We start from the raw sequence: 24467 nt of genomic DNA on the forward strand, positions 1-24467 counted from the left end.
ACTGGAGGCAGCACATAGATATCAAGACTAGTAGCCATTGATAGCCTTCTCCTCCGTGAATTAGCCTTCTCCTCCATGAATTTGTCCAACTCCCTTTTAAAGCCATCCAAATTGGTGGCCATCACTACATCCTGTGGTCGCGAGTTCTATAGTTTAACTCTGCACTGTGTGAAGAAATTCCCATCAGCTCCAGCTTGCATGACCAGTGGTGAAGGACGATGGGAGTTGTAGCTCAGTAACACTGGGGAGGGTCATATGTTCCCTACCTTGGTTGTAAGAAATTGCTCTTCTGAAACCCTACTGGTCAGGAACATAAGGATCTTCCTAGAGCAGGGTACTTTTGGAATGGAGGATGGTGAAGTGTATGAAAGGCTGGTGGTATCAGTTCTTAGGGCTGCATGCAGATGTTGAACAGTGGTCATGGCAGCTATTCGCTGTGTATAATAACCTATTCATGGTGGTTATCCTGAGCCTACAGGATCGGAGGCAGCATGCCTCTGAATACCAGTTGTTGGGGAACAACAGTGGGAGAGGTCTGTTGCCTGCATTTTCTGCTTGTGGACTTCCCGTAGGTATCTGGCTGGCAGCTGTAGAAAATAGGATAGCAGACTAAGTAGGCCTGTGGTCTGATCAGCACAATGCTTCTTACGTTCTGGAAGCTCTTGTCACAAGTGTGCTGTTGTCAGTGCACACAGGTCTACAGCTTCCTTAAATGTGGCCTCTGTTTCCTTTTTAAATTGATGTGTGGGGGAAGAGTTTTGGCTGAACAGCAGGTGTCACAAATCAAAGCAGAGATGCATGATTGACTTCGTATCTGGGTTGGAATACACCCATCCTTGCACTGATTGGAGGCATCCAAATATGGAATTTGTATGCAAGCGTAGAACTTGTATTGAAACTCTTCCCTAGTTTAAAGCCACATCACTAATAAGTCTAATTATTACTATCTTGCAGTTAACCTTGCAAACAATGCACTTTCCACCCACTGTCTGACTGTGGAATACCAACATTTTAATTATCTGATTATTTAGACCCTGCATAGATAGTGTGGAAGCCATTATTACTCTAATATGGCTGCTGCATGATCATTCATTCTCTCTTACTCATGCATGCACCACACAAGATCATATGCACATACATTATATACACACGCTAATCAATACAGCTGGAATTTTGTAGGTATGGATAAATTTGCTGATGTCACTGGAAGCCAGCGTGGTGTAGTGGCGAGAGTGTTGGACTGGGAGCTGGGAGAACCGGGTTCTAGTCCCCACTCGGCCATGGAAGCTCACGGGGTGACTTTGGGCCAGTCACAGACTCTCAGCCCAACCTACCTCACAGGGTTGTTGTTGTGAGGATAAAATGGAGAGGAGGAGGATAATGTAAGCCGCCTTGGATTCCTTGCAAGAGGAAAAAAGGCGGGGTATAAATGCAATAAATGAAATGAAATGAAGCCCCCTCCCCCAGTTCAAGGATTGTTTGTGTGTGCGAAGCAGGAACTCCCATTTTATTCCTTTTATTTCTGTTGTTCAGGCTATGAGTGCTGCTGCTGCTGCTGCTTTTATAGTCAAAATGGCACCACACACGCACACAAGTGAGGTAGCTGCAGGCTTGGGCGAACCCCAAGGATTGCAGAAGTGTAAAAAATATTCAGGAAAAAACACTAAGGCAGGGTGGACCTCAGAAACAGCCCAGTGAGGACCTAGCATGTACTGCAGGCAAAGAATGCTGACCATTGCCTGGAGGGGGCGAGGGGAGGCAACAGAAAACCAGGAGTGGGGGTGGAACAGAGTGGGTCGAATCCAGAACAGCATCACTCCACCCTGCAGCTTTTTGTTGCGGATCCCACTTGTCCTTCCATTATTATCAACTGTGTTGTTTGTGCCAAGCACAGATATATTCCTGGCTACCATTGCCACTTACCCTCTTCCAGTCCAGGGCTGGTTTAAGTGTGTAAAGGCACATTTGAACACACCTCTATATTTTCTCCTATATGTGGCTTGGGTTGCTCTGTGCATGGGGATGTTTTGGAAGGAGGACTATGCGTTCCATATGTCAGCTTTCCTGCTAATAGGGGAATGCCCTGAGAGTTTTATATTCCCGTGAGCACGTAAGGGAGGAAGTCAATGCCAATCATTGTTTAATACATCATAGTTGTTGTATGTGCATTTATGCTTTGGTAGATGTTATAAACATGTTAATGGTTTAATTGACCAAGAATGCGTAACAGAGGTCCAGTGAGAAATGTCAGAAGATTCTGACACTCATTGGGAAACTTCAAGGATCACCAAATCCTTTTGACCATATACTTAAGCATCATCGCTTGTATGCCTGTCAGTCCATTCCAGTTCCCAAGGTTCTGTCACATCTTAGTGTCATATCAAGAAATCAAACCTAGAATAAAGATGTGCATGTGAAGGGTTGTAGCGATGCAAAGGGGACTGGGCCAGTTTCCAGTGGCTCCTGTGAGTTTCATTGGTCAAAAGAAATAGAGTACAATCTGGGATACGATAGAGAGGGTGTGAAAGCTGACCTTCATTCCAGAAACAAGTCATTAGGGGCAGGGAGTAGACTTAACCTCTTTATGTACTGTCAAGGGCTCCTTGGAGGCCTCTCTCAGTCTAATCCAGTAGCCAAGTCCAGACACAGACAAATGGATTCTTTTCAAAGCTTTATTCCTCTTTTACAACTTAACAACTCTACTGTTAGCAACTAGATATGAGCAGCACAGTACCTATGCCCTACGTTGGAACAGTTGGTCCCCGTTTGAAAGGGAATTACTGGCAGACCCCTGAACTTAAGGACTAGGGAGAGTCCCTCCCCTTTCCCCTTGGATCCTCTGGGCGCAGCCGTTGTTTGCGCACCAACCGAGCACTACGCCTCCTTTCTGCGCCCTCCATTTGGCGCCGCTCTCTGCATCAGCGTCGCGCGTCCATCAAGTCTGCTTCCCACGCTCTGTCACTCCCTGGACTGCTATCTAAGCTAGGAATGCTGGTGGGAGGAATCTCCGTCAGCTGTTGGCCTTGGGAAAGAGGAGCGCGCTCCTCTCCCAGGAGCGACTCCTCTTCCTCAGAATCAGAACTACTCTGGGATTCTACGGGCCCAGTGTCCACCCTGACATGTACCCTTTTACTTTCTCCCATATAAGTGAATGGCTGCTGCCCGCTCGTAGGATGGACGGTAAAACACTATACATAAGGATGGACTGTAGTTCATTGGTAGAGCACATAAATTTATTTATTTATTCCATTTCTTAGTCACCTTTCAAGACCATAGTCTCCCCAAGCTGGCTTACAGTATAAAAACAATACAAACAAGTTAATAAAATCATATGAAATATAGACAATCCATTGGCAGCAAATAGCACAAATGTTTTTAATTAAAAGTCAGGAAGAACAGATGTGCTCTAAAAACTCTCTTAAAAACAACCACAGGTGGGGTGAACTGTTTCTCTTTCAGGAGGGAATTCCATAGAGCAGGGGCCACCACTGTGTAGGCACTATCTCTAGTTCCTGCCAACCATGCTGATCTTGGTGGTGGACCAGCAAACAGGGTCTCTGAAGACGATCTGAAAATACGGGCAGGTATATGGGTGTAGGTGGTCCTTGGACCCAAGCAGTGACTAAGGCCTCAGCGGGACCGCCAGCTAAAACTGTAGGAAACGCCCCCAGAGAGGACAGAAAACCATACAAACCAGTCCCCCACCATTGCAGAGTTTACAAGCATCGTTAAGATCCAAGCTGATCAGGCAGTGATCCGTCCATGACAAAGGAGCCATCACTGGCTCCCCCATCCTCAGATCATTTCTCCCCATTCCGTGCCACATCTATTGGGTCTGATATAATTTGAGACAGGCCCACAATTGTCACAGGGCCACGAAATTCCGAGCCGCTCCAGGCAAGGCAGCATCGGCGTGAATGTTGAGATTCCCCAAGACCACCACGCTTGGGAGCCTCAATTCAGCCGTGATACATTCAGTCAGCTGGCATTTCAAGTTAAAAGGATCCGGTGATGTCACAGACCTCTGCAAGTCAGAGTAGGCCCTGCTGGGCCAGATGGACCAGTGGTATGACTCTGTATAAGGCAGCTTCCTATGTTCATTTTGGCCTCACCTACACCAAGAGAAACCACAGAGTGTGTGTGAACATCCTTTGTTAACCCCTCCCCCAATATATAGGAACTTCCTTCTGTGCACACATGACACCCATCATAATGACAAGCATTTTTATTGTTTATGAGCAACGCTTACATTTATTAGGGCATACAGGTAAGTTTCCAAAGCGATCCATTCTGACATTTACTGGTAAATATTAAGAATTTCCGGCGACTGACCAAATAAACAACAACAACAAGACAGGGTGCTAGAGCAGTACTCCATTTGGCAGCTAGCCATTCTTGCTGTGTAATCTTTTACCATAATGTTCTCTGTGTAATCTTTACTGTACTTTACTGTCGAGGGATTAAAGATTGCCTTCTTGATTCACTGTGGTGCTTTTCCATTATGAATCCACTGTTCCATCCATTGATAAGTCAATGCTTACAGATTCACAGGCAGAAATGAAAGGGGACTTCTTCCATAGATCTCCCTTTGTTGCTGCTCTCTGCTTTTGTAGTCCCAGAGAGATGTGCTGCACCAGCAGCCTGCCATCAGAGCCACAGCTGACACTGAGGGTAGGCATGGTCAGGCACCTGCCAAGGGCCCACACCCCAGCATGGGCCCACTGACAAGAGCCTCCTGGAGCTGCTCCTCCTCTTCACCATTGCAACCTGCTTGTTCACCTGCCCCTCACTCTTGCCCAGTGACAGTGGGGGCGAGAAGGAGGAGACGTAGATGCCACTGCCTAGTTGCTCACTGGCTCTCTGCCTGCTGAGCAGGCAAGTGCTAGCAATGATGAGCAAGAGGAGGAGGAGCGATAGCAGCTGATGACAAAGGTGGTGAGAAGATGAACTCATTGAGTGACCCATGAAAGGTGTCTTGCCAAAGGGCTTTCAAAAACCTGGCACTGGCACTGTGTGACCCACCCCTAAGACATTTCACTAGTCTTACTGAAGCTGTTTTGCATCCTTTGAACTTTCTCAGATGTTTTTCTGGAGCAGGAATGTTCCAATTTTTCTCAGACGTTCACTTTAAGTGAGATTTAATAATGATTTCCCTCCCAGTGATTTCCCCTTAAGGACTCCTGCTTCACCGCAAACAAAACCTCAGCTCACAGTAAAAGCTCTTTGCTGACATTTTTACACCCTTCTTCTTTGCGTACAGTATGAGGCCAGACGGAGCTCCAGTGCTTTTAAGTAACACTGGAACTGTAAGATGCTCGACAACAGCAGGGCGGGCCGTAGCTCAGTTAGTAGAACACCTGCTTTGCATGTAGAAGGTCCCAGGTTCAGTCCCTGGCAGCTCCAGGTAGGAGTAGGAAAGACCCCTGCCTGAAACTGTGCAGATCTGATCCTGGAGGTGGTATATAGCCATCATGACTAGTAGTCATGAATAGACTTGGCCTCCATAGGAAGGCCTGGCGTGCTGTGGTCCATGGGGTCACGAAGAATCGGACACGACTGAACGACAACAAAACTAGTGTCCATTATCACATCTTTTGGTAGTGAATTCCATAGGTCCAACTATGTGCTGGGTGAAGAGGTATTTCCTTTTACCTGTTCTGAATCTCCCACCATTCAGCTTCATTGGATGACCCCGGCTTCTAGTATTATATGCGAGAGCGAGGGAGAGAGAAATGTCTCTCTTCCCATGTTCTCCACCCCAGGCATAATTTTATACACCCCGATCGTATCCCCCCTTTTACTCATCTTGTTCTACACTAAACCATTAATGGGTGGTCTGAGTTGGTATAAGACTGTTTCATATATTCACTGGAGTGAGATCACATGTTCAGCAATGTGCATCATTCCACAACTGTGCTTATTAGAGGTCTGCAGGCCTCATTTTCATAGGAAAAAGAATCCACACAGAATGGTTTTAAAGTTTCTCATTGCCTTCCCTGTGGCGTAAGGCAGTGCCAGACCGAGGCTGCTTCCAGATGGGGCTTTTATGATGCAGTCATTCCACAAATTGTACTGGGGTTCCAGATGGCAACTTCTTCCATCTGTAACCCTCCCATGTTTCCCCCTCACTTCTTCCATCCTCTTTCATACCCCAGAAAATCTGTTAAGGAGAGAAAGACGGAATAGCTGCACAAGGCCTTTTGATTGGTAGCATCAGGAGTTGTCCGTCTGGAAGCACCCGGCGGGGGAGGGAAGAGCGAGCGAGCTGGAAGTTGGCTCAAGGCAGAGCATCTCGGGGTGTAGTGTGTCTCTCTGTGGATCTGATGTGGGTAGCTTCTGCCTGGTCGGAGTGCCTCTGTGCAGGAACAGCTGCCCATTATCTGGTAGCGCTAGGAGCCATCCTTCTGGAAGCACGCCTAGAGTTAGGAGACTGGAGGAGATGGATCTGTGCTCCAGTAGCATTTTCCTTTGGGAATTATATGGATAGTATTTCATGTACCATGATTTTCCTCCAAAGCAGATTGGCTAGTAGTCCTGGTTTCATGTTGTTGTTTTTTACTTTCCCTGCAGTATGTGGCTTAAGGCCAAGCTATGCATTATGTAGGAGATCAGTGGTGGGGTCTTCCTTCTTCTTTTTTTTTTTAAACCTGAGAAACAGCTGGGGGGGCTAAGAGGTTGCTTGCAGCTGCAGCGGGCAGAAGTTTTTTAACCTCCACCCCCCACACACAGGATTTTCCCAATAAAAATCCCCTCCCTGGCTGCTCTTTGCCCCACAGGGGAAAATACTGAGAATGACATGGGTGGGAAGAGTTAAATATCCCTCATCACCTGCTGTTGCTCTGAGCAAATTCTTTCCAATCCATCTACACATAAGCCAATCAAATCATAATTTGAGCTACAGCTCAGTCCTCCCAGAACGTGTTGTAGTAGCTACCGAGTGGCCATTTTTGGTATACTTGCTTGATGGTATACTTTTGGTATACTTCATCATTGATGAAGCTCAAATGGCTGGACGATGTTTCTTCCGTCATCCATGATAGCTGGTGGGTATTATCATCTAGGACCGCGGTGGCTTAGTGGTTAAGACGCTAAACTGCAGACCAGAAGGTCGGCAGGACAGCAGTTCGAGACCCGAGTGCCACGTGATGGAGTGCGCTCCCGTCTTCAGTCCCAGCTCCTGCCAACCTAGCAGTTCAAAAGCAAGAAATTGCAAGGAGATAACTAGGTACCACTTCAGCGGGAAAGGTAACAGCGTTCCGCGCACCTCGATGTTCAGTCATGCCGGCCACATGATCACGGAAGCGTCTTCGGACAGCGCTGGCTCTCCGGCTTAGAAATGATGAGCACCACCCCCTAGAGTCGGACACAACTGGCTGGGGACACCTTTACCTTTTTGCTATCATCTAGGACACACTTGCTAACCAGAGCGTGGAAGAGTCCAGTGTTCTTTGATATGTACGTGTGGGAGGAAAAACTGTTGGCAGAATTGCAGTGTCCCCAGCAAGAGAGCAACGGGTCTAAATTTTTCAGCTGGTTAGAAGAAAGAGCTGTGTGTGTGTATGTGTATGTGTGTTGGCGGGGGGGGGGGGTGTCCAAGTAGATTTTACTTGCTTGTGTGTGTGTGTGTGTGTGTGTGTGTGTGTGTGTGTAGGTGGACAACTTATGCTGCTTTTCATGTTAGCACTGTGTGGTTTTTAGGGTGCCTGCCTGCTCTTCCATTCTCGACATGTTTATTGTTGAGAATGGATATCACAGATATCACAGAAATGCCATGAATCTCCAGCTTCCATCCAAATATAAATAAAACCTTTTCTTTGGTAGGGTCCAGCTATAAGACATAAAGTGGAGAGTGCCTCTGAACAGATGCAGAGAGCCTTTCCCTTGCTTCTCAGTAACCACAGCTGGCCCTGGCACATCTGGGATGGGGAGTGGGTGGGGAGGCTGGCCTCTAAGTCAGGAGGTGGGGTTTGGGGGCACACCTGAGCCTCTATTCTCCTCTCTGAGTTCATAAACACTAGAGAAGTATTTAGTATTGGGGAGGCAACGTTTCGCATGAATAACCTGTATGTTTTCCCTAGCTGCATGGTTTAACCATCTCTTCCCCCTCACCCTTTTTCTCTCCCACTCTTTGCCTTGCCCAGTCTGCACATGCCGTCTTGGTGCTCAAAGAATGTGCAAAGCTGCGTCCTGCGGATCCCACCATCCCTCTCCTGGCCGCCAAGGTCTGCATCGGGCCTCTGCGCTGGGTAAGCGAGCTGGCGCAGTGCTTCTTACATAATGCATTAGGTGCCGCATTGACAGCAGCACATGAGTGCAGTTTCAAGAGAGGAGGAGGGTGAGAGAGAAACCCTGAACAGCTGCAAAATTATAGATCTGCACTGAAATGTTGCAAGCCCCCCCCCCTCCGCTGTTCTCCATTACTTTGGAGTGAAAACAGCAGCCCCTGAACAGAATCGGAATAATTGGTTTTCGTCTTCTAAGCACGGCAATAGTGCTGTGCAGTCCAAGACCACGTGTGCTTCTTTGGAAATAAGCCCCACAGAGTACAATGGGACTTAGTCCCCTGTGAAGGGCGCATGGGATTGCTGCCTAAAGGAATCCAGGAGCTCATTCGCCTCTCGAGAATCTTGTTTTGCTCCAACCAGTAGCTGGCTCTCCTTTTCTGGTTCTTGATGTCACAATGGCAGGGTGTCTTTTGTTCTTTTACATTTCAGTCTTGTTAATGCTTGCCCTCCGGTCACAGTGACAGGGGTGGGCAAGAGGAAGGGTTGCTTGCAAAAGGCTGATAATCTTCAACAGCAAAAGCAGCTGCCAGTCTCACGCTTTTTTAACCAGTTCTCCGAGTTGCGAGCTCTGCCTCCTTCTGTCGGTGTCTTCCCCACTAGGTGGCCCTGCAGTTATCAGCCGGCGAGAGTCAAATCAGGAGAGGCAAACTGCAGGGAAGGGAAATAGATGGTTGCCAAGGGCTTGGGGTTGATTAATTGTCTTGCTTTTAATTGATTTGACTGAATAATTAACAGGCTGAGATAAATATTACAGGATCACAATAACAGGTGACAAAACCTGGAGGACGATTAACACAGACCTCGCATTCTCTTGACTGACTGGCACAGACAAATAATTGATCCCTAGGCATTAAATTGTTAATATTTTATCATATTGCATTTGAAGTACATTGGTTAAGTTAGTACTTTATAAGTTTTTAAAAACACAACGAATTGTGTCAAAATTAAGGACTTTTAAATCTTTGTTTTGGGATGTACTTGTGAGATCCAGTTTTTGATCTGGAAGTGGATACATCTGCTTTAGTATGTTCTCCCCCACCCCCAAGTTAGCATAATAGTGAATTGTTTTGCAACGTATCAAAAAGGTGCTGATGGACCTCAAGTCCCAACCCGCTATTTTGACATTTTCAGTCAGTAGACGTTCACATGTTCTTTGCAGGAATGTCACTAACAGTCAGCTCCTTTTCAGGGGAGGAGAGCTCCTATTGATATTTACATTTTAATATTATGGTGAATGAATTATTCAGTTAGTTGTGCAGACGACTTGATTAATGAATGCAGCCTTAAGTAAATAAAGAATATGCTTGTGTACAGTAGGAGAAATTGATCAGGACAAGGTTCTTAATTCTTAGGATATAGCCCTGTGCATACTTTCCTGGGGGCCGGCCCCACCCAACAGCATCAGATTAACATTCAAATAAATTTACATAGGGTTGCACTGCTAGACATCTCCAGTTCTGGAACAGGCTCCCTACTTTAGTTATTGGCTGTTATTCAGTGGGGTGGGGTGGGCAGCTATGTGTCATCTTTGTGTCCAATTTCAGGGCTTATGTTATTTTCATCATCTGTCTCCACGAAATCCCCAAATCATGTATTCATTTATTAATAAAATCATTTATTGTTTTCTCTACCACCTGCAATAAATGTAATAAAACAATCCTGTCCGTGTCATACTGAGGTTAGTCCTATAAAGTTCAATGAGACTTACTCCTACGTAAGTGTGTATAGGATTGCAGCCAGAATGCTCTATAGCACAGTAGGAGAAAGCTTCAGAAGGATGGGAAAGGCGAAGGGTGTTCTTTATCCTTTTTCCCTTTCTGAAACCTACCACCACTACCACCTTCATCAGTCCTGAACAGCACTACAAGGCTTCTGTTCTAGGCTGGTTGGAGCCCTGAATAGGAGTGCTCCTGTTAGGAGATAGGTTTACACCGCAATATTTTCTTGTAGGTCCCCACATAGATACCAACAGAAAGTGAGATATATACTCTTTCCCAGTCAGCCAGAAAAGAATATAAAGCACAGGTCAGGCTTTCCCAACCTGGTGCCCTCCAGATGTACTGGCTGGGGATGATGGGAGTTGTAGCCTAACACATCTGGAAGGCACCAGGTTGGGGAAAGCTGGCATACCTTAACACCTTCACATGGAAATGGCAGTTAAAAAAATTATCCGCAATTCCCATCATTCCCATCCCATCAGCAGTTCCACATTCTTCTATCAGCAAAGTATAATACCCCAGCCTTGGGAGAGCCTTGTTCTGAAATATGATAATTACAGTAATCATGTGCTTTCAGATTGCACTGTAATAATGTTAGAATGAGATTACTGTCAGTGGAAGTCCAGTGAGATAATTTCAGTATTGGGAGTAGTGTAAATAGCTAGGTGTAGCCAGGTATCTGGTGTAGCCCCCTAACAGACAATGAAGAACTGCTCCATTATGAAATATTCAGCCACTTCATTTTCAGGAAGCTTAGAAATGTGACTTATTCTGTGTATTTCCAGCAAGCTATAAATATATTGTGAGTTTTGGAATAAATTTAGAAATTTAATTGCCAGTTAGCTGCGAAAGAGAGAGGAGAGAGAGAGAGAGAGAGAGAGAGAGGAAATCAAAATGCCACATATACATGAAAGAATTCTGTTCTTTCTCTGTGTAATGTATATACTTGGTGTTGCCCAACACATCTGGATGCCACCAGGTTGGGGAAGGTTAACACTGTCACTCAGAAACAGCTGTTAACAAAAAATATCCGTAACTCCATGTGTACAATAAGGTAGCTGGGTTAAGATATTGTACACAAGGAAGTTGTACTTGAATTTTTAAAAACCTGCTTTAAAAAAACCCCAAAACCTGCTTTTAATAATTACAGCACAATTGGAAAAGTGGAAAGCAGTTCCTTTTGCTTGTTAATGAAGTTACCGTTGAATTTACCTTCCTGCCTTCACGTGTGGAAACTTGGAGTGCTTTAGAAGAAGAAATGAATAATAATTGCATGCAGCAAAGGGATCCAGAGAAGCCAATAAGCCACTGATAGGTTTAGTGAAAGAAGCTCTTACAGCAAAGCAGCTGGAACTAAAAATGCAGCCATGTCAAGCTGGGCAAATCAAAAGAGAGAAACTTACTCACAAAAAAGCAGTGTATCTTGAGTCCAACAGAGGGCAAAGAAGGCATGAAGGATTCTGGGATCCCATCTGGGGCTGGTTTCATGCTTTTGGGGACCCCAGGCAAGAGGGCCGCAGGCCTCCTTCTGTGTATGGAGGGGTGTCCTTCCCCCATTAACGTTGCTGCTAGAACAGCAGTTTCTGCTGCCAGCTCCCTTCTTCAGGAAGTCAGGCAGTGGCCGGGCACCCCTTCCAGTAGGAGGTCACTACAATGGCCCCAGCATTATTGCATGGGCCTTTGGGGTGATTTCCCAATGGGAGGAATCCCTGGCAGCAGCTGACAGGAGACCATAGCCAGGTTGTACTCATTTTCTCTGCAACATCTCTTCTTGGTGATGGTCCCCTTACCAGTATGTGGGCCTAGGCAGGAAACGGACCATAATGACTGCTGATGCTGGGCCTGGGATCACCTCTTCAAACAGCCCAGTCATTTGTGTGAAGCAGACACACCCTACCTTCTCCTGCTAAGTCAGGGTGTGGAACCTCAGCCCTGGGGACTGAATCCAGCCCTCCTAGAGTCCGGCACCCCTGGGTTCCCCAGACGGCAATGCCTACTTCCCCTGTGGCTTTGGCCCCACCGTTTGCCTTTGCCCTGCCCCTTGGTCCCTTCCCTTGGCCCTACCTATCACTGGATTGCAGGCCCCAAGACCTTCTCTGAAATTGAATTCGGTCCTCAGGCTGAAAGAGGCTCAATATGTCTGTGTCAAAGGAAGGTGTAGCAATTTGATTTGTAAGGTACATAAGAACATACCAAGAGCCCTGCTGGATCAGAGCAAGGGTCCATCTAGTCCATCATTCTGTTCACACAATGGCCAACCAGCTGTCGACCAGAAACCCACAAGCAGGGCATGAGTGCAACAGCAACCTCACACCCATGTTCCCCACCAACTGTTTTACATAGGCTCACTGCCTGTGGTACTGGAGGTAGCACACAGCCATCAGGACTAGTAGCCATTGATAGCCTTTTCCTCCAAGAATCTGTGCAACCCCTTTTTAAAACCATTCAAACTGGTGGCCATCACTACATCCTGTGGTAGCGAATTCCATAGTATAACTATGCGCTGTGTGAAGTACTTCGTTTTATCTGTCCTAAATCTCCCACCAATCAGCTTCACATAATGATCCTGGGTTCTATTATTTTGAGAGAGGGAGAAAAATGTCTCTCTATCCACATTCTCCACATCATGCATAATTTTGTAGCCCTCGACCATGTCTCCCCTTACCCTCCTTTTTTCCAGGCTAAAGAATCCCAGCTGTTGTAACCTTCTCTCATAGGGGAGATGCTCCAGCCCCTTGATCATTTTAGTTGCCCCTTTCTGCAGGTAGGAACAGCATTGGCCTTTTCCTTCCATCCCCATGGATTGGCCAAGATATGAGTGAACTTAGGGATGAGCACACTTCGGTCTTTCGGGATCTGCTTTATATTTAGAACCCTGAGGTCCACCAACTTGAGTCAAGTGCAAGAGAGTGGCTCAGGGGTGGAGGTGGTGGGGAAAAGGCAGACACAAAATGGTGGCACAGGAAGCGGAACCATGACACTCCCTGAGACTTATACTGGGATGACTTGCAATATACATTATAATATACATTATATATTATATACAATGTAGATTATATGTCATATAAATTATATCTCAGTTACTGTAGATCAGGAATCCCTTCAAAGAGAACACTTCATTGCATCAAGTCCTGGTCAGAGGCACTCAATTCATACTCATATTTTACAGGTGTAAGGAACACAGAGGCTGAGGCATAAGTAGTTAACATGAAGTTATGAATGGCAGGGAGTTTAGTTTTTGTTTACTTGCTATTGTTAAACTGTTTATTTAAAAGATTTTAAAGCTACCTTTCAGGGTACACTTCTCTCATAAGCAGCTTACAATGTTAGAAAAACAGGAACATACAAATTACAGTTAAACACACACACACAGCTGCTGCTGCTAATGGTTTTTAAGCACCAAATGCAGACTGGAATAAATGTGTTTTTAGAAATTTTTTTTTAATTACCCCCCCCCCCAGCAGTGATGAGGTCATAAGTATCTCCCTGGAGAGACAATTCCAAAGGTGTGGGGCCACCACTGAGTAATCCCTGTCTCTAGTCCCTGCCAGCCTAATTGCTCTTGATGGTGGGCCAGAGAGTAAGGCCTCTGATGTTGATCTTAATGCTTGGGCTGGCTCATACAGGTGTGGGCAGTCCGCCGGATAACTTGGTCCCAGACCATTTAGGGCTTTAAAGGCCAAAGCCAGGACCTTCAGTTGGGCCCAGGAACTACCAGGCAGCCAATGTAACCAATACAGAATCAGAGAACTGTTGAACACTTAGCTTCCACAGATTGTTGAGAGCCAGAGATCTTTGCTGATCTACTGAAAATCACCCAGCGATCTAGGCCTCGCTCTGCCTTCTGTCCATCCTCTATCTAACAGGCAGGGGGTCCTCCTAAATGCGAAGGCTTTGTAAAGCCATCAAGTTGTATGGACGGTGATGGACAGGCCTATTCTCTGTGAATGTGCTGAATCCCCTTTTAAAGCCATCCAAGCCAGTGGCTGTCATCCCATCTCGTGGCATCTCGTGACTTCTCTGCTGTGTGAAGAAGGACTTTCTGTTTACTGCCGTTGCGTTTCATTGCAAGCGGATGTCAGTCAGTGCTCTGCAACAGCCATGGCATGAAAGCCATATTATTAATCTAAGGCAACCAGGCACTAATTTTTGAAGCAAAGGGGCTCTCACTTTTACTTGCCTCCAATGGTACACTGGAGTGGTTTATATGCCAGTAGGTCCTCGGTGTATAAAACCTGCAAGCTAGCCAGAGAGTTAGGTGCTTGTGAGACGGAAATCACTCTTGTTCTCCAAACTAAAATGGTGCCCCTGCAGAAAGAGAGGAAAAGGCGTAAGGGCGGGAACATTAGGTCAGGTTTCCCCCAACCTGGTGCACTCCAGATGTGTTGGAGGGCACCTGGTTGGCCATGCTTGGCTGGGAATGATGGGAGTTGCAGTCAGTGCCGGTTCCAGGTTTTTTAGGGCCCTTAGGCAAGACATCCTCAATGGGCCACCTCCTTCAGTGAGTCTGCCTTCTCGCTGCCATTGTCACCACCTACTACTGCTCCTCATCCTCTTTCTCAGCATTGCTACTGCTTGCTTGCTTGCTTGAGAGGCACAGAGCCAGTGAGCAAGTGGGCAGTGGCATCTACTGCTCCTCTTTCACACCATCACCACTGACTGGGCAAGAGTGAGAGGCAGGTGAAAAAGCAGGTTGCAGTACTGAAGGGGAGAATAACTCCAGGAGGCTCTTGACAGTGGTGCCTCAGCAGGGGCCCGACCATGTCTACCCTTGATGCTGGCCCTGGTTGCAGTCCAACCCATCTGGGGGGCATCAGGTTGGGGAAGGCTGCATTATACAGACACCCAGGGAACTTGTGTTATGGTGTTGCTGTATAAATGTAGATGATGATGATGATAATTATTTGTGTCATAATATAGAATGGGGTGCGCCTGTGATTGAGCGCTCAAATGTGCATGCTGTTGAAAGCAACGCAGTGCAGATACGTGGCATCTACATTTGGAAATGAATTCTGGTGCACCATTGGATGTGGATCTGATTTGTATCTGAGGTTTCTGATCCAACAAGTGATACACATGTGGAAGCCAACCTCCAGCTTGTTGGGCTTGTTAGCTGGATCCCAGCCAGAGAAGCTAATTTATGTCAGCATGGAAATTGTCCCAGAATTATCAGTTGGATGCCTCAGTAGCCAAAATCTCACTGCAGTCCCAGCAATGCCCACATAAACTACTTGATATGCAAACTCTGTAATTCACCAGGCCTCCATGGCAGGTTTTCTTCATTTGAATTAAGGGAAATTGTTTAAAAAAAAACACACAAAACCCTCCCTCCCTCCCTCCCTCCCTCTCTCTCTCTCTCTCTCTCTCTCATATATATTCACTTTCCTTAATTGTGACAAAGGAAGAAAGTGTCATGACTTTTTTCTTTTTAAAAAAATAACATGGCTATTTTCATGATGGGAACAGGATCACATGCACAAACGTTAAACATTTCTTACTTAGGACCACTTCACACATTGCATTTCTTTTAACTGTACATCAACGAACGTAGAGTGGGAATGCAACAAACAGATATCTGAAAACACAAGTTGCAATACAGGTACGCTCATCAGGGAGAACTGGGACTCTCTGTGTTCACTTAAGTGTTCACTGGATTTACTTGGCAAACTTGGATTTACTGCTGCATAATGTGTGAAATGTTCCTTTTAGGATCCGGGTGCAGTATAGACAGTGGGGTGAACTAGATGGCCTTTGGGGCTTTTCTAGTCCTCCACCTCTGTGATTCTGCAAGCAATTACCATAACGCTGGGCTGTAAATTTGACCCCTTTCTTCTTTTTTCTTCTTAGTTCTCTATTTTGAATGGCACTTCTTTCCTTTAAAAATCTAGATTTTCCCCCGCTCCTCCATGCCAACAATATACTTGACTCCAGCAATGCTAAATTGCTGTTGGTGAAAGCTCTTGGGTTTTTTTTAAATCTAGAGGATACTGATATGATATGTGTGGTCTCTTAAAAGAGGGAGAGAAAAAAAGCAAAACAACAAGAAACAACAAGCCAAGATGTGCCAGCTGAATACCAGCTGGGCAGCCGCTTGCCAGGGGATAGCACCTGCTGTTCCCTATTCCCTTGTCAGTGTGCCCATGGGCTTGGCTCGAACACGCATTCCAGAACCTGCAGTAAAATAACATGGTTAGCTGGAAACAGCCCCTCTCTGTTCCAGGGAAAACAGCTCTCTGGAGTTCGGCTGCTAACCAAATGCACAGTTTCCACCAAAGAAGATGGCAGTGGAGAGAGGGGGAGAGCCCAGATTATTATATTTTGCAGTGGCTGAACACAGATTGTTGGCATATCTTGCTGAGTGTTATTTGTGTGCACAATCCTTTGACTCAGGAGGGGTTTGACAACTTGTCCTCGCTCTCTCTGACAGCTAAGGAACCCTCAGAGTTAGCAGATCTTTTAAGGCAGTCCGAGGCTTCTTTGCCCCCCCCCCTGGATTTTCTTCCAGTGTTGTGTCCTGGAACCTGAACATAACCCCTCCTGCCAGTCATCCTGGTCTGTATATATCACCATCGATGGGGCTAAAAGCAGAAACAGGACCCGCAGATTCTGCGGGGGACATCAGCAATGCCCAGTTCCTTCTTGCCAGCGTTTGGTCACAACTGCCCCCGAGGGAGAGCCGAGACAACAAGGTAGCTTCGTGGCTGCAGTGAAATGTGAACCGGAGATGGCCAGACCCACAGCTCACATTAGCTCAGCCAGTGGAGGCTGGTGGCCCCGATGTCAGTGAGGCTGTGAACCCGCTCCAGGTTTTAGTCAGAACCAGTCAGAACTCTAAAGGAGGTATCCAAGGTGCGAAGCTCCTTTGGATAGATCCTTTAGAGTTCTGACTGGTTCCGACTGAAACCTGGAGCAGATTCACCGCCCCACTGACATCGGAGCCGCCAGCCTCCACTAACTCAGCCTTCTGATGCCCTTTTCACCTCTATTCGTTCCCCACACAGACGCCATTTCTCTTTTCTTGTATCTGCGATAAAATGTCAAGGAGAGGACTTCGTTAGAGCCTTTCTCCATGACGTGATCATTTTCACTGGCAAGGAGTTGTTTGGAACAGTCCAATCCTGAGGAAGCTTTGCTCCGTGCTTCTGCTGACTGGAGAAAATGGTCCTTTATAATCCTTACAACACCTCTGCAAGATCATTTATTGTTATCTCCATTTTACAGCTGGCAGGGCTGAGACCAAGAGAACAGAATGACTTCATGGCTGTGGTGAGATTTGAACTGGAGACAGGCTCACACCTCACTCTCGTTAGCTGCCAGCTCAGCCTTCCCCAACCTGGCACCTTCCAGGTGGTTTGGACTACAGCCCCCATTATCACAGCCATGGTGATGGGAGTTGTAGTCCAGCACAACTGGAGTGTGCTGGGTTGGGGAAGCCCGGCTAGCCAAAGCTTAGATGGCATTACAGGTAGATTAGATAAATTCATGGAAGATAACTCTATCGACGGTTTTTAGTTATGGTAACTAAATGGAACCTCCATGTTCAGAGGCAGTAAGCACACTGAAATGCAATTCCTAGAGAGCAAAAGTGAGTGGGAGTTATTGCCTCTCAGAGGCTGTTGGTTGGCCACTATGGGAAGAGACTAGGTAAGCCTTTGGGCTGAGTCTGCAGGTCAGTTCTAATCCTATATCAGGGCTGGGGAACCTGTGGCCCTCAGATGTTCTTGGACTCCAAGTCCCATCAGCCCCAGCCAATATGGTCAGTGATTTCATTTCATGTATTATATTTCGATACTCTCCTATAGCCAAAGCTTTCTGAGCGGTTCACAAAAATTAAAGAACGTTAAAATACATTATACAAAGTACAAAAAACATTGACATAAAACATATAAATGGATAGCGCGCACACAGGCCTCGTCGGGCAGGCCTCGTCGGGGAGCTAATTCCACAATTGGGGGGCCACAACCGAGAGGGCCCTCACCCTTGTTGCCACCCTCTGAGCCTCCCTCGGAGGAGGCACCTGGAGAAGGGCCTTAGATGATGAATGCACTGTATGGATGATGGGAATTGTAGTCCAACAACATCTGGAGGGCCACAGGTTCCCCACCCCTAAACCACGGCTGCTTTTGCACAACAATACGGTGGAAGAAAACCTGCGCAATCTAGAGGAGCGAGTGCTCACCCCCTACCTTTGTCCTATACCTGCATGTGTTGCTTTTCATTGTTGCTCCAATGTGTTCAGATGAGCCATCCAACATTTATTTTCATTAATTACCTTTTATCTCAGCCTTTCTCCAAGGAGCTCAGTATAGCAAGATATATCCCTTCCCTGCATTTTGTCCTCACAACAACCCTGTGAGGTAGGTTAGGCTGAAAGAGAGAGTGTATGACTGGCTCAAGGTCAGATGGCTACATGAGAACTGAACCTGGATCTCCATCTCGCCACTCTAATCCTTATGGCACATTACTGCTATAGGTTCACTTTAATGCATAGTTTTACATTTGACAGCATTTTAAAACACTGGACTGAATACTATATGAACTCTTTGTTCATAATTGTAATGCTAAACAGGCTCTGCAGAATGGGAGTTTTGTGTTTTTATTTTCTGGCTGGCAAGCACATTTCTTGCAGGCTGAATTATTTTAAACCTTTATGGGATGAAGGAGATAACCAAACTGCTGAGTTATTGACAAGGCTGGGCATCAAGAATGCCTTTTCATCAGGCCCTTAAATATTTGTGTCTATCCTGGTTCAGTTCCAAGTTAAAACCATTAGAGAAAACTTGAGCGTCTCATCAAAGTCTCCAAGAAGCAGGATCCTTCTAATAATGCTAAGCTTTGCTGCCTGGCTGTTAACCCTGAGCGGACGCTGTTGATTATTGCTGACAAGATTTGCAGCCTATCTTGTGAGCTAATGAGGCATATACTCTGAGACTGTCAAGCATATCCTGCGTCTCTCATCTTCAGCATCTCTTCTATCTTTAGAACGGGTGGGGAACCAAGGGCTGCTTTCCTTCAGGGGTAATCTGTCAGAGGCAGCATGCTGGCAGTGGGCGGGGCTAAGCCGACAGCGTGTGAGACCAGAAGTGGGTGGGTCCATCCCTCTTTCTTTCTTTCTTTCTTTCTTTCTTTCTTTCTTTCTTTCTTTCTTCTGCCACCCTTCCTGCCTTCCTTGGTTTCTGCCACCTCTTCTGTCTGTCTGTCTGTCTGTCTGTCTTTCTTTCTCTTTCTGCCACCCCCTTTCTCTCTATTTCTGACACTCCCTTCCTCCCCACCCAGTGGGCTGCCAGGATAGGGACAGACTGCTCTTGCCAGAGGTCTGAACTGATCATTTGCAGAGGATTTTTGAAATTAGGCCATGGGCTGCAGCTTGCCCACTCGTGCTTTAGAGCATCCACCAAAGTGCTCTGTTCCGTTCGTAATCTTGGTTCTTCTTGCTTGTATGTTAACTCAGGCAGTAGTCTCAAAATCTGAACGTAGCAGGTGTGCCATTTTTTTTTTTTAAACTGGCTCTCCTCCTGTGCCTTCAATAGCAGTGGGGATTAAGCAGGCATGGAGGTAAAGCAGGCCTGCATAAATTGTGACCCACCTTGCCACCCATAGCCTAATAATATAATACTAGCCTTATAGATTATCCCCACAAGGGCCTGCGACAGCAAGGGAGTTGTCAAGAGAGCTTTGGCTATTGGGCAGTTTATTTTGTTATAATTTCTTTTATTTATTACATTTCTATACCACTCAATAGCCAAAGCTCTCTAGGCGGCTCACAACAATTAAAAAACCATAAAATACAAGATGATAAAGTACAATATAAAAATGTATAGAACTGTAATGTAATGGATGGATGGATGTACCTGGCAGGCCCCAGTATGAGGCCAGTGGGCTCTATTCAGCTTGTCTGGTCACAAGATGTACATACAGGCCTCAGATAAAATGACAGAAAACTTTCCAGCTGCTTAATGTTTGTATCACAGGCTAATGATGCAGAAAGGCTATAGCTCAGTAGCAGAGCTGCAGATTTTGTAGGCAGGAGCTCCCAGGTTCAGTGCCTGGCATCTCCAGGTAGAGCTGGGAAAGACCCTAACCTCTGTCTGAAACACCCAAGAGCTGCTGCCAGTCGTAGGAACGTCGGAAGCTGCCTTATACGGAGTCAGACCCGTGGCCCATCTCACCCAGTATTGTCAATTGGCAGTGGCTCTCCATGGTTTCAGGAGGAGTTTTTCCTGCCTACCTGGAGATGCTGGGGATTGAACATGCAACCTTCTCCGCCACTGAGCTGTGGCCCTTCCAATCAGTCCATGTAGGCAATGCTGAGCTAAGTGGGCCAGTGGTTTGACTTGGTTTAAGAGACCTTCTTATGTTAGAAGAATGGAGCAGGGCCTGGAAAAAAAGGGTGGCAGCTCTGGATCTAATACAAAAGTGTCCCCATAGTATTGGAAAATTAATCCCTTTATTAGAAAGCCTGTGTTTTGGGTTCACAATGACTATTTTCTTGCTGGCCTTGCTCCTGCACATTTACATGATGCTCTGTCTTTTAATCTAAGACGTATTTGCCCACTGATGCCACTTTATAGACATTCTCTACCCAGAATCTGTGTCCGTCCACAGACATGCTGCTCTGATGGTATCCAGGCTTGGTGTCAGCACCCAGCAGCATCGCTGGGCAGGTGCTGATGTCTGCTGCTCCCCTCTGGCGAGTTGCCCACCGCTTTAAAGATCCTGCATGCCCTGGTGCCCTCAAGATGTGTAGCACAACTCCCATCATCACCACATCCTGGCTGGGGATGATGGGGGTTGTATTCCATTCCAACACATCTGGAGGGCACCAGGTTGGGGAAAGGCTGCCCTGGAGCAATACTATATCACAGCATTTAAGTGGCGGGCAGCTCACAACCTTACACTGCAGATTGCAGTGCTCCTGCCCTCTGCTACTTGCCATTTAGCCAGCTGGGTGGTGGGGGGAGATACCAGGCAGCACTTTGGTGGGAGAGGGGCTCGAATCTGGACCCAGCACTGAGTGCAGCAACCTGCTAAGGAAAAGGTGTAGAAAAGGAAGCCAGAGAAATGTGTGTGCTAGGAAGGCCTCTGCCTAGAACATAGCTGTGCAAACCACCAAGCTCAGCCCCCTGCGAAATGTCAGAGCTCAGCACAGGAGCATGTAGAGTTGCCAGCTCTTTGCCCAGAAATGACACCTACACCTTTAGATTCCCCGAGGTGTCAAGAGAGGATGCAGCTCCTACCCCTCCTGCTCTATTCATCCACCCTCTTCTCCTCTGACTGCTCTAGGTAAACGTAGAGCCCTGCTGGTCACAGCAGACATTAGAGAGAGATAGGTGAAGGGACGGATGGTGGAAGAATGACTTCCTCCTGCCTTGGAATCATGGAGCATTTAAAGTTATATAGACCTTGTCTCCAGGCCAGGCCTGGGAACCCTACGAGTAGGTGAGATTGCAATGTAAGAGAGGATTACTCTGAGCTTGTGCAGAACTGGGCTGTTGTCAGGGCTCTTTAAATATCTGATGGGCTGTCATGCAGAAGACAGAGTGGACTGATTCTTTGCTGCTCCAGAAGGCAGGACTAGAACTAATGGGTGGAAATTACAAAGAAGCAGAGCTTGGCTAAACTTCAGGAGAAACTTCCTAACAGTAAGAGCTGTGTGATAGTGGAACAGACAGCTTGGGGAAGTAGCGGGCTCTACGCTGGCGGTATTTAAGCAGAGGCTGGATGATCATATTTCAGGATGCTGTCACTGCAATCCTGCATTGTAACTGGACACAATGGCCTCCAAGGCCCCTTCTAATTTTGTGATTCTATTGTTGGCAAGACTGAGCCCTTGCCAAGACCCATGCTTCAGCAGGGGTCCCACAGTCAAGAGCTTCTGGCTCTGCTTCATCTTTTTACCATTGTTGCCTATTTGTTCTCTGTCCCAACTGCCGCTTGCTGGCCGCCTCTCCGTCCGGCAAGTGAGCAAGTGGTATTTATTTATTTATTTATTTATTCATTCATTATTTCATTTCTTTTCTTTTCATTTCTGTACTGCCCAATAGCCGAAGCTCTCTGGGCGGTTCACAAAAATTAAAACCAAACGGCACACAATAAAACAATATAAAATATATAGAACATTAAAACCACAATATAACAATACAACCACAATAAAACCTAGTAGCAGTGCAGGAATTTAAAATACAGATTTAAAACAGCAAAGCTAAAAGTCTAGAAAGCTAAAATGCCAAAATGCCTGGGAAAATAAAAAGGTCTTCACCTGGCGCCGAAAGGAATACAATGTAGGTGCCAGGCGAACCTCACTTGGGAGCTGGTAGCAACAGTAAAGCAGAGGAGCAGCATCAGCAGCGGTTGGTGACAAGGGCAGTGAAGAGATGGGTCCATACAGAAAGGGGGCTTCCTGGTGCTGCAGAATGTATTTCTTTCTCCCATGAGTGATTCCAGCATACTGTCGCAAGGAAGGATCCAGCGGTGTCACGGCGCTAGCGCAGTTGACGTTGCACTAGCGTAAACCAATGCTTGCACGGCGTCAATAGCACATGCTAGCATAACAGGGTCTCCGGGAAACCCGTCGTCCTAGCGAGCACTATTGGCATTACGCTAGTGCTGTGACGATATTGGATCCTTCCTCTGCATCCAGGATTAGTGGTCAGGCTTTCCAAGCAGGCTGGACTAGGGATGTACGGACTGTGTAAACTCCGCTCCGTCTGTGTTTCGCGGAGTGTCGGGCTTTTGTTCCGTCATCTGCCCGCAGACGGATGCGAATATTTTTTTTGTCATGCAGAAAAATACAGCAATATTTACGCAAATATTTACGCAAGTATCTACATAATTTCCCTCAGTACGTAACGTTTAGTGTATTGTCCCCTGTTCCGTTCAACGTTTTCTCAGCAGAAACTTACATATTTTTCTACGGATTTATATGCATAAATTTCGGGAAAGTAAAAAAATCATCCGAAAGTCCATGGATTCCGCAGGGCCTGAGGGGGGTGCTCCGCAGTAGATTCCGCAGGTCAGATTCTTAGAAATCCGATCTCATTTTAATCCAAAATTCTTCTCCAGCATCCCTAGGCTGGAGCCATAGCAACTCTCTGTAGAAAAGGAAGCAACGATGCTCGCTTCCAGTCTGCTGAGCCCAAGAAATCAGACCTTGTTGTGGTTGTCATGGCAGAGGGATCTGCTTGCAAGGGACCGTTCCAGTAATGTTTCTCTCTCATTAACTCATCCTCACAGCTGGAGGAAGGAGAGCGTTTTGCCAAGACGGTGATCAGCCTAGGAGAAGATGCTGGGGAGTTCCTAGCAAAGGGCTACCTGGCCTTGGGCCTGACGTACAGTCTTCAAGCCACTGATGGTAATGTGTTTGATTTGTCAAATGTGGTCCACACAGCAGTCTTTCTAAGATGTCAGTTCAAGCACTTGAAATTTAGACATTTTAAGAACAAAATGTAAGAACTGACTTTGCAGGACAAGGTCCATCTAGTCCAGCAATGGTGTCGCCAACAGCAGCCAGCAAGATTTGTTTATTTATTTAATGAACATTTGCATATCCCACCTTTCCATCCTATAATGGGACCCCTGAGGCAGCTAACGACAGCCATAGGAACAGATGTCTTGCTATAACAGCATAAGGACAATAAAGCAAGATGCAGCTGGCTACTCACAAGCAAGACATAAAGCTGGTGTCCTTCCCCTGTACTTTGTTCCTGCCATCTGATATTCTAAGGCAGGAGTGAGCAGAACGTAGATCTCCAGAGATGTTGGACTTCATCTCCCAGAAGCTCCTGCCAGCATGGCCAATGGTGAGGAATGCTGGGAGTTGGAGTCCAAAATAACTGGAGATCTACTTTCTGCCCATCCCTGTTCTAAGGAGCTCTGCCTCTGTCCATGGAGGTTCCATTTAGCTGTCATGGCTAATTGCTGTTGTTAAGATTTAGCCTCCATGAGTTTATAGAATTATAGAATTGGGGGGGCCTTGTAGGCTGTCCAGTCCAACCTCCTGCTCCATGCAGGAAATCCAAACCTAGAACATCTCAAATGGATGGCTGCCTAGCTTGTGCTGAAGACCTCGAGCAAGGAAGAGCCCACCACCCTTCTGGGTAATTAGTTACATTGTCAAACTGCCACTGCCATTAAGAAGTTTCTCATAATGTTCAACTGTTCTATATAATGTTCTGTATATTTTAAATTGTTTTATTGTGTGCTGTTTGGTTTTAATTTTTGTGAACTGCCTAGAGAGCTTCGGCTATTGGGCGGTATAGAAATGAAATGAATTAATAAACAAACAAACAAACAAACAAACTGCAGCCTGCCCGTTAGATCTAATCCTGCCCTCTTGGACAGCAGAGTGCAAGTCTTTGCCCTCTTCTGTGTGACAGCCCTCGAGTGTCTTTCAAGAGTGTTATCCTGTACCCATTTCAGTCTTCTCTTCTCTAGGCTAAATATATCAACTTCTATCTATCTTTCT

The 24467-nt window shown here is 46.4% G+C and overlaps 1 protein-coding gene across 2 annotated transcripts in view; it reads left to right on the top strand.

Moving 5' to 3' along the window:
* The window catches only part of TTC7A (tetratricopeptide repeat domain 7A), a 258341-nt gene that overhangs the window by 56400 nt on the left and 177474 nt on the right, over nucleotides 1-24467 (top strand). For both annotated transcript variants that reach the window (XM_084829018.1, XM_084829019.1), the window contains exons 11-12: nucleotides 8142-8246; nucleotides 23237-23354. In XM_084829018.1, coding sequence (XP_084685144.1) covers nucleotides 8142-8246; nucleotides 23237-23354 — 223 coding nt within the window. The remainder of the gene's footprint in view (nucleotides 1-8141; nucleotides 8247-23236; nucleotides 23355-24467) is intronic.

This window comes from Heloderma suspectum, chromosome 1 (genome assembly GCF_057233095.1).
Source record: "Heloderma suspectum isolate Gila_16-S chromosome 1, 16-S_ref, whole genome shotgun sequence".
Lineage (NCBI taxonomy): Eukaryota > Metazoa > Chordata > Lepidosauria > Squamata > Helodermatidae > Heloderma > Heloderma suspectum.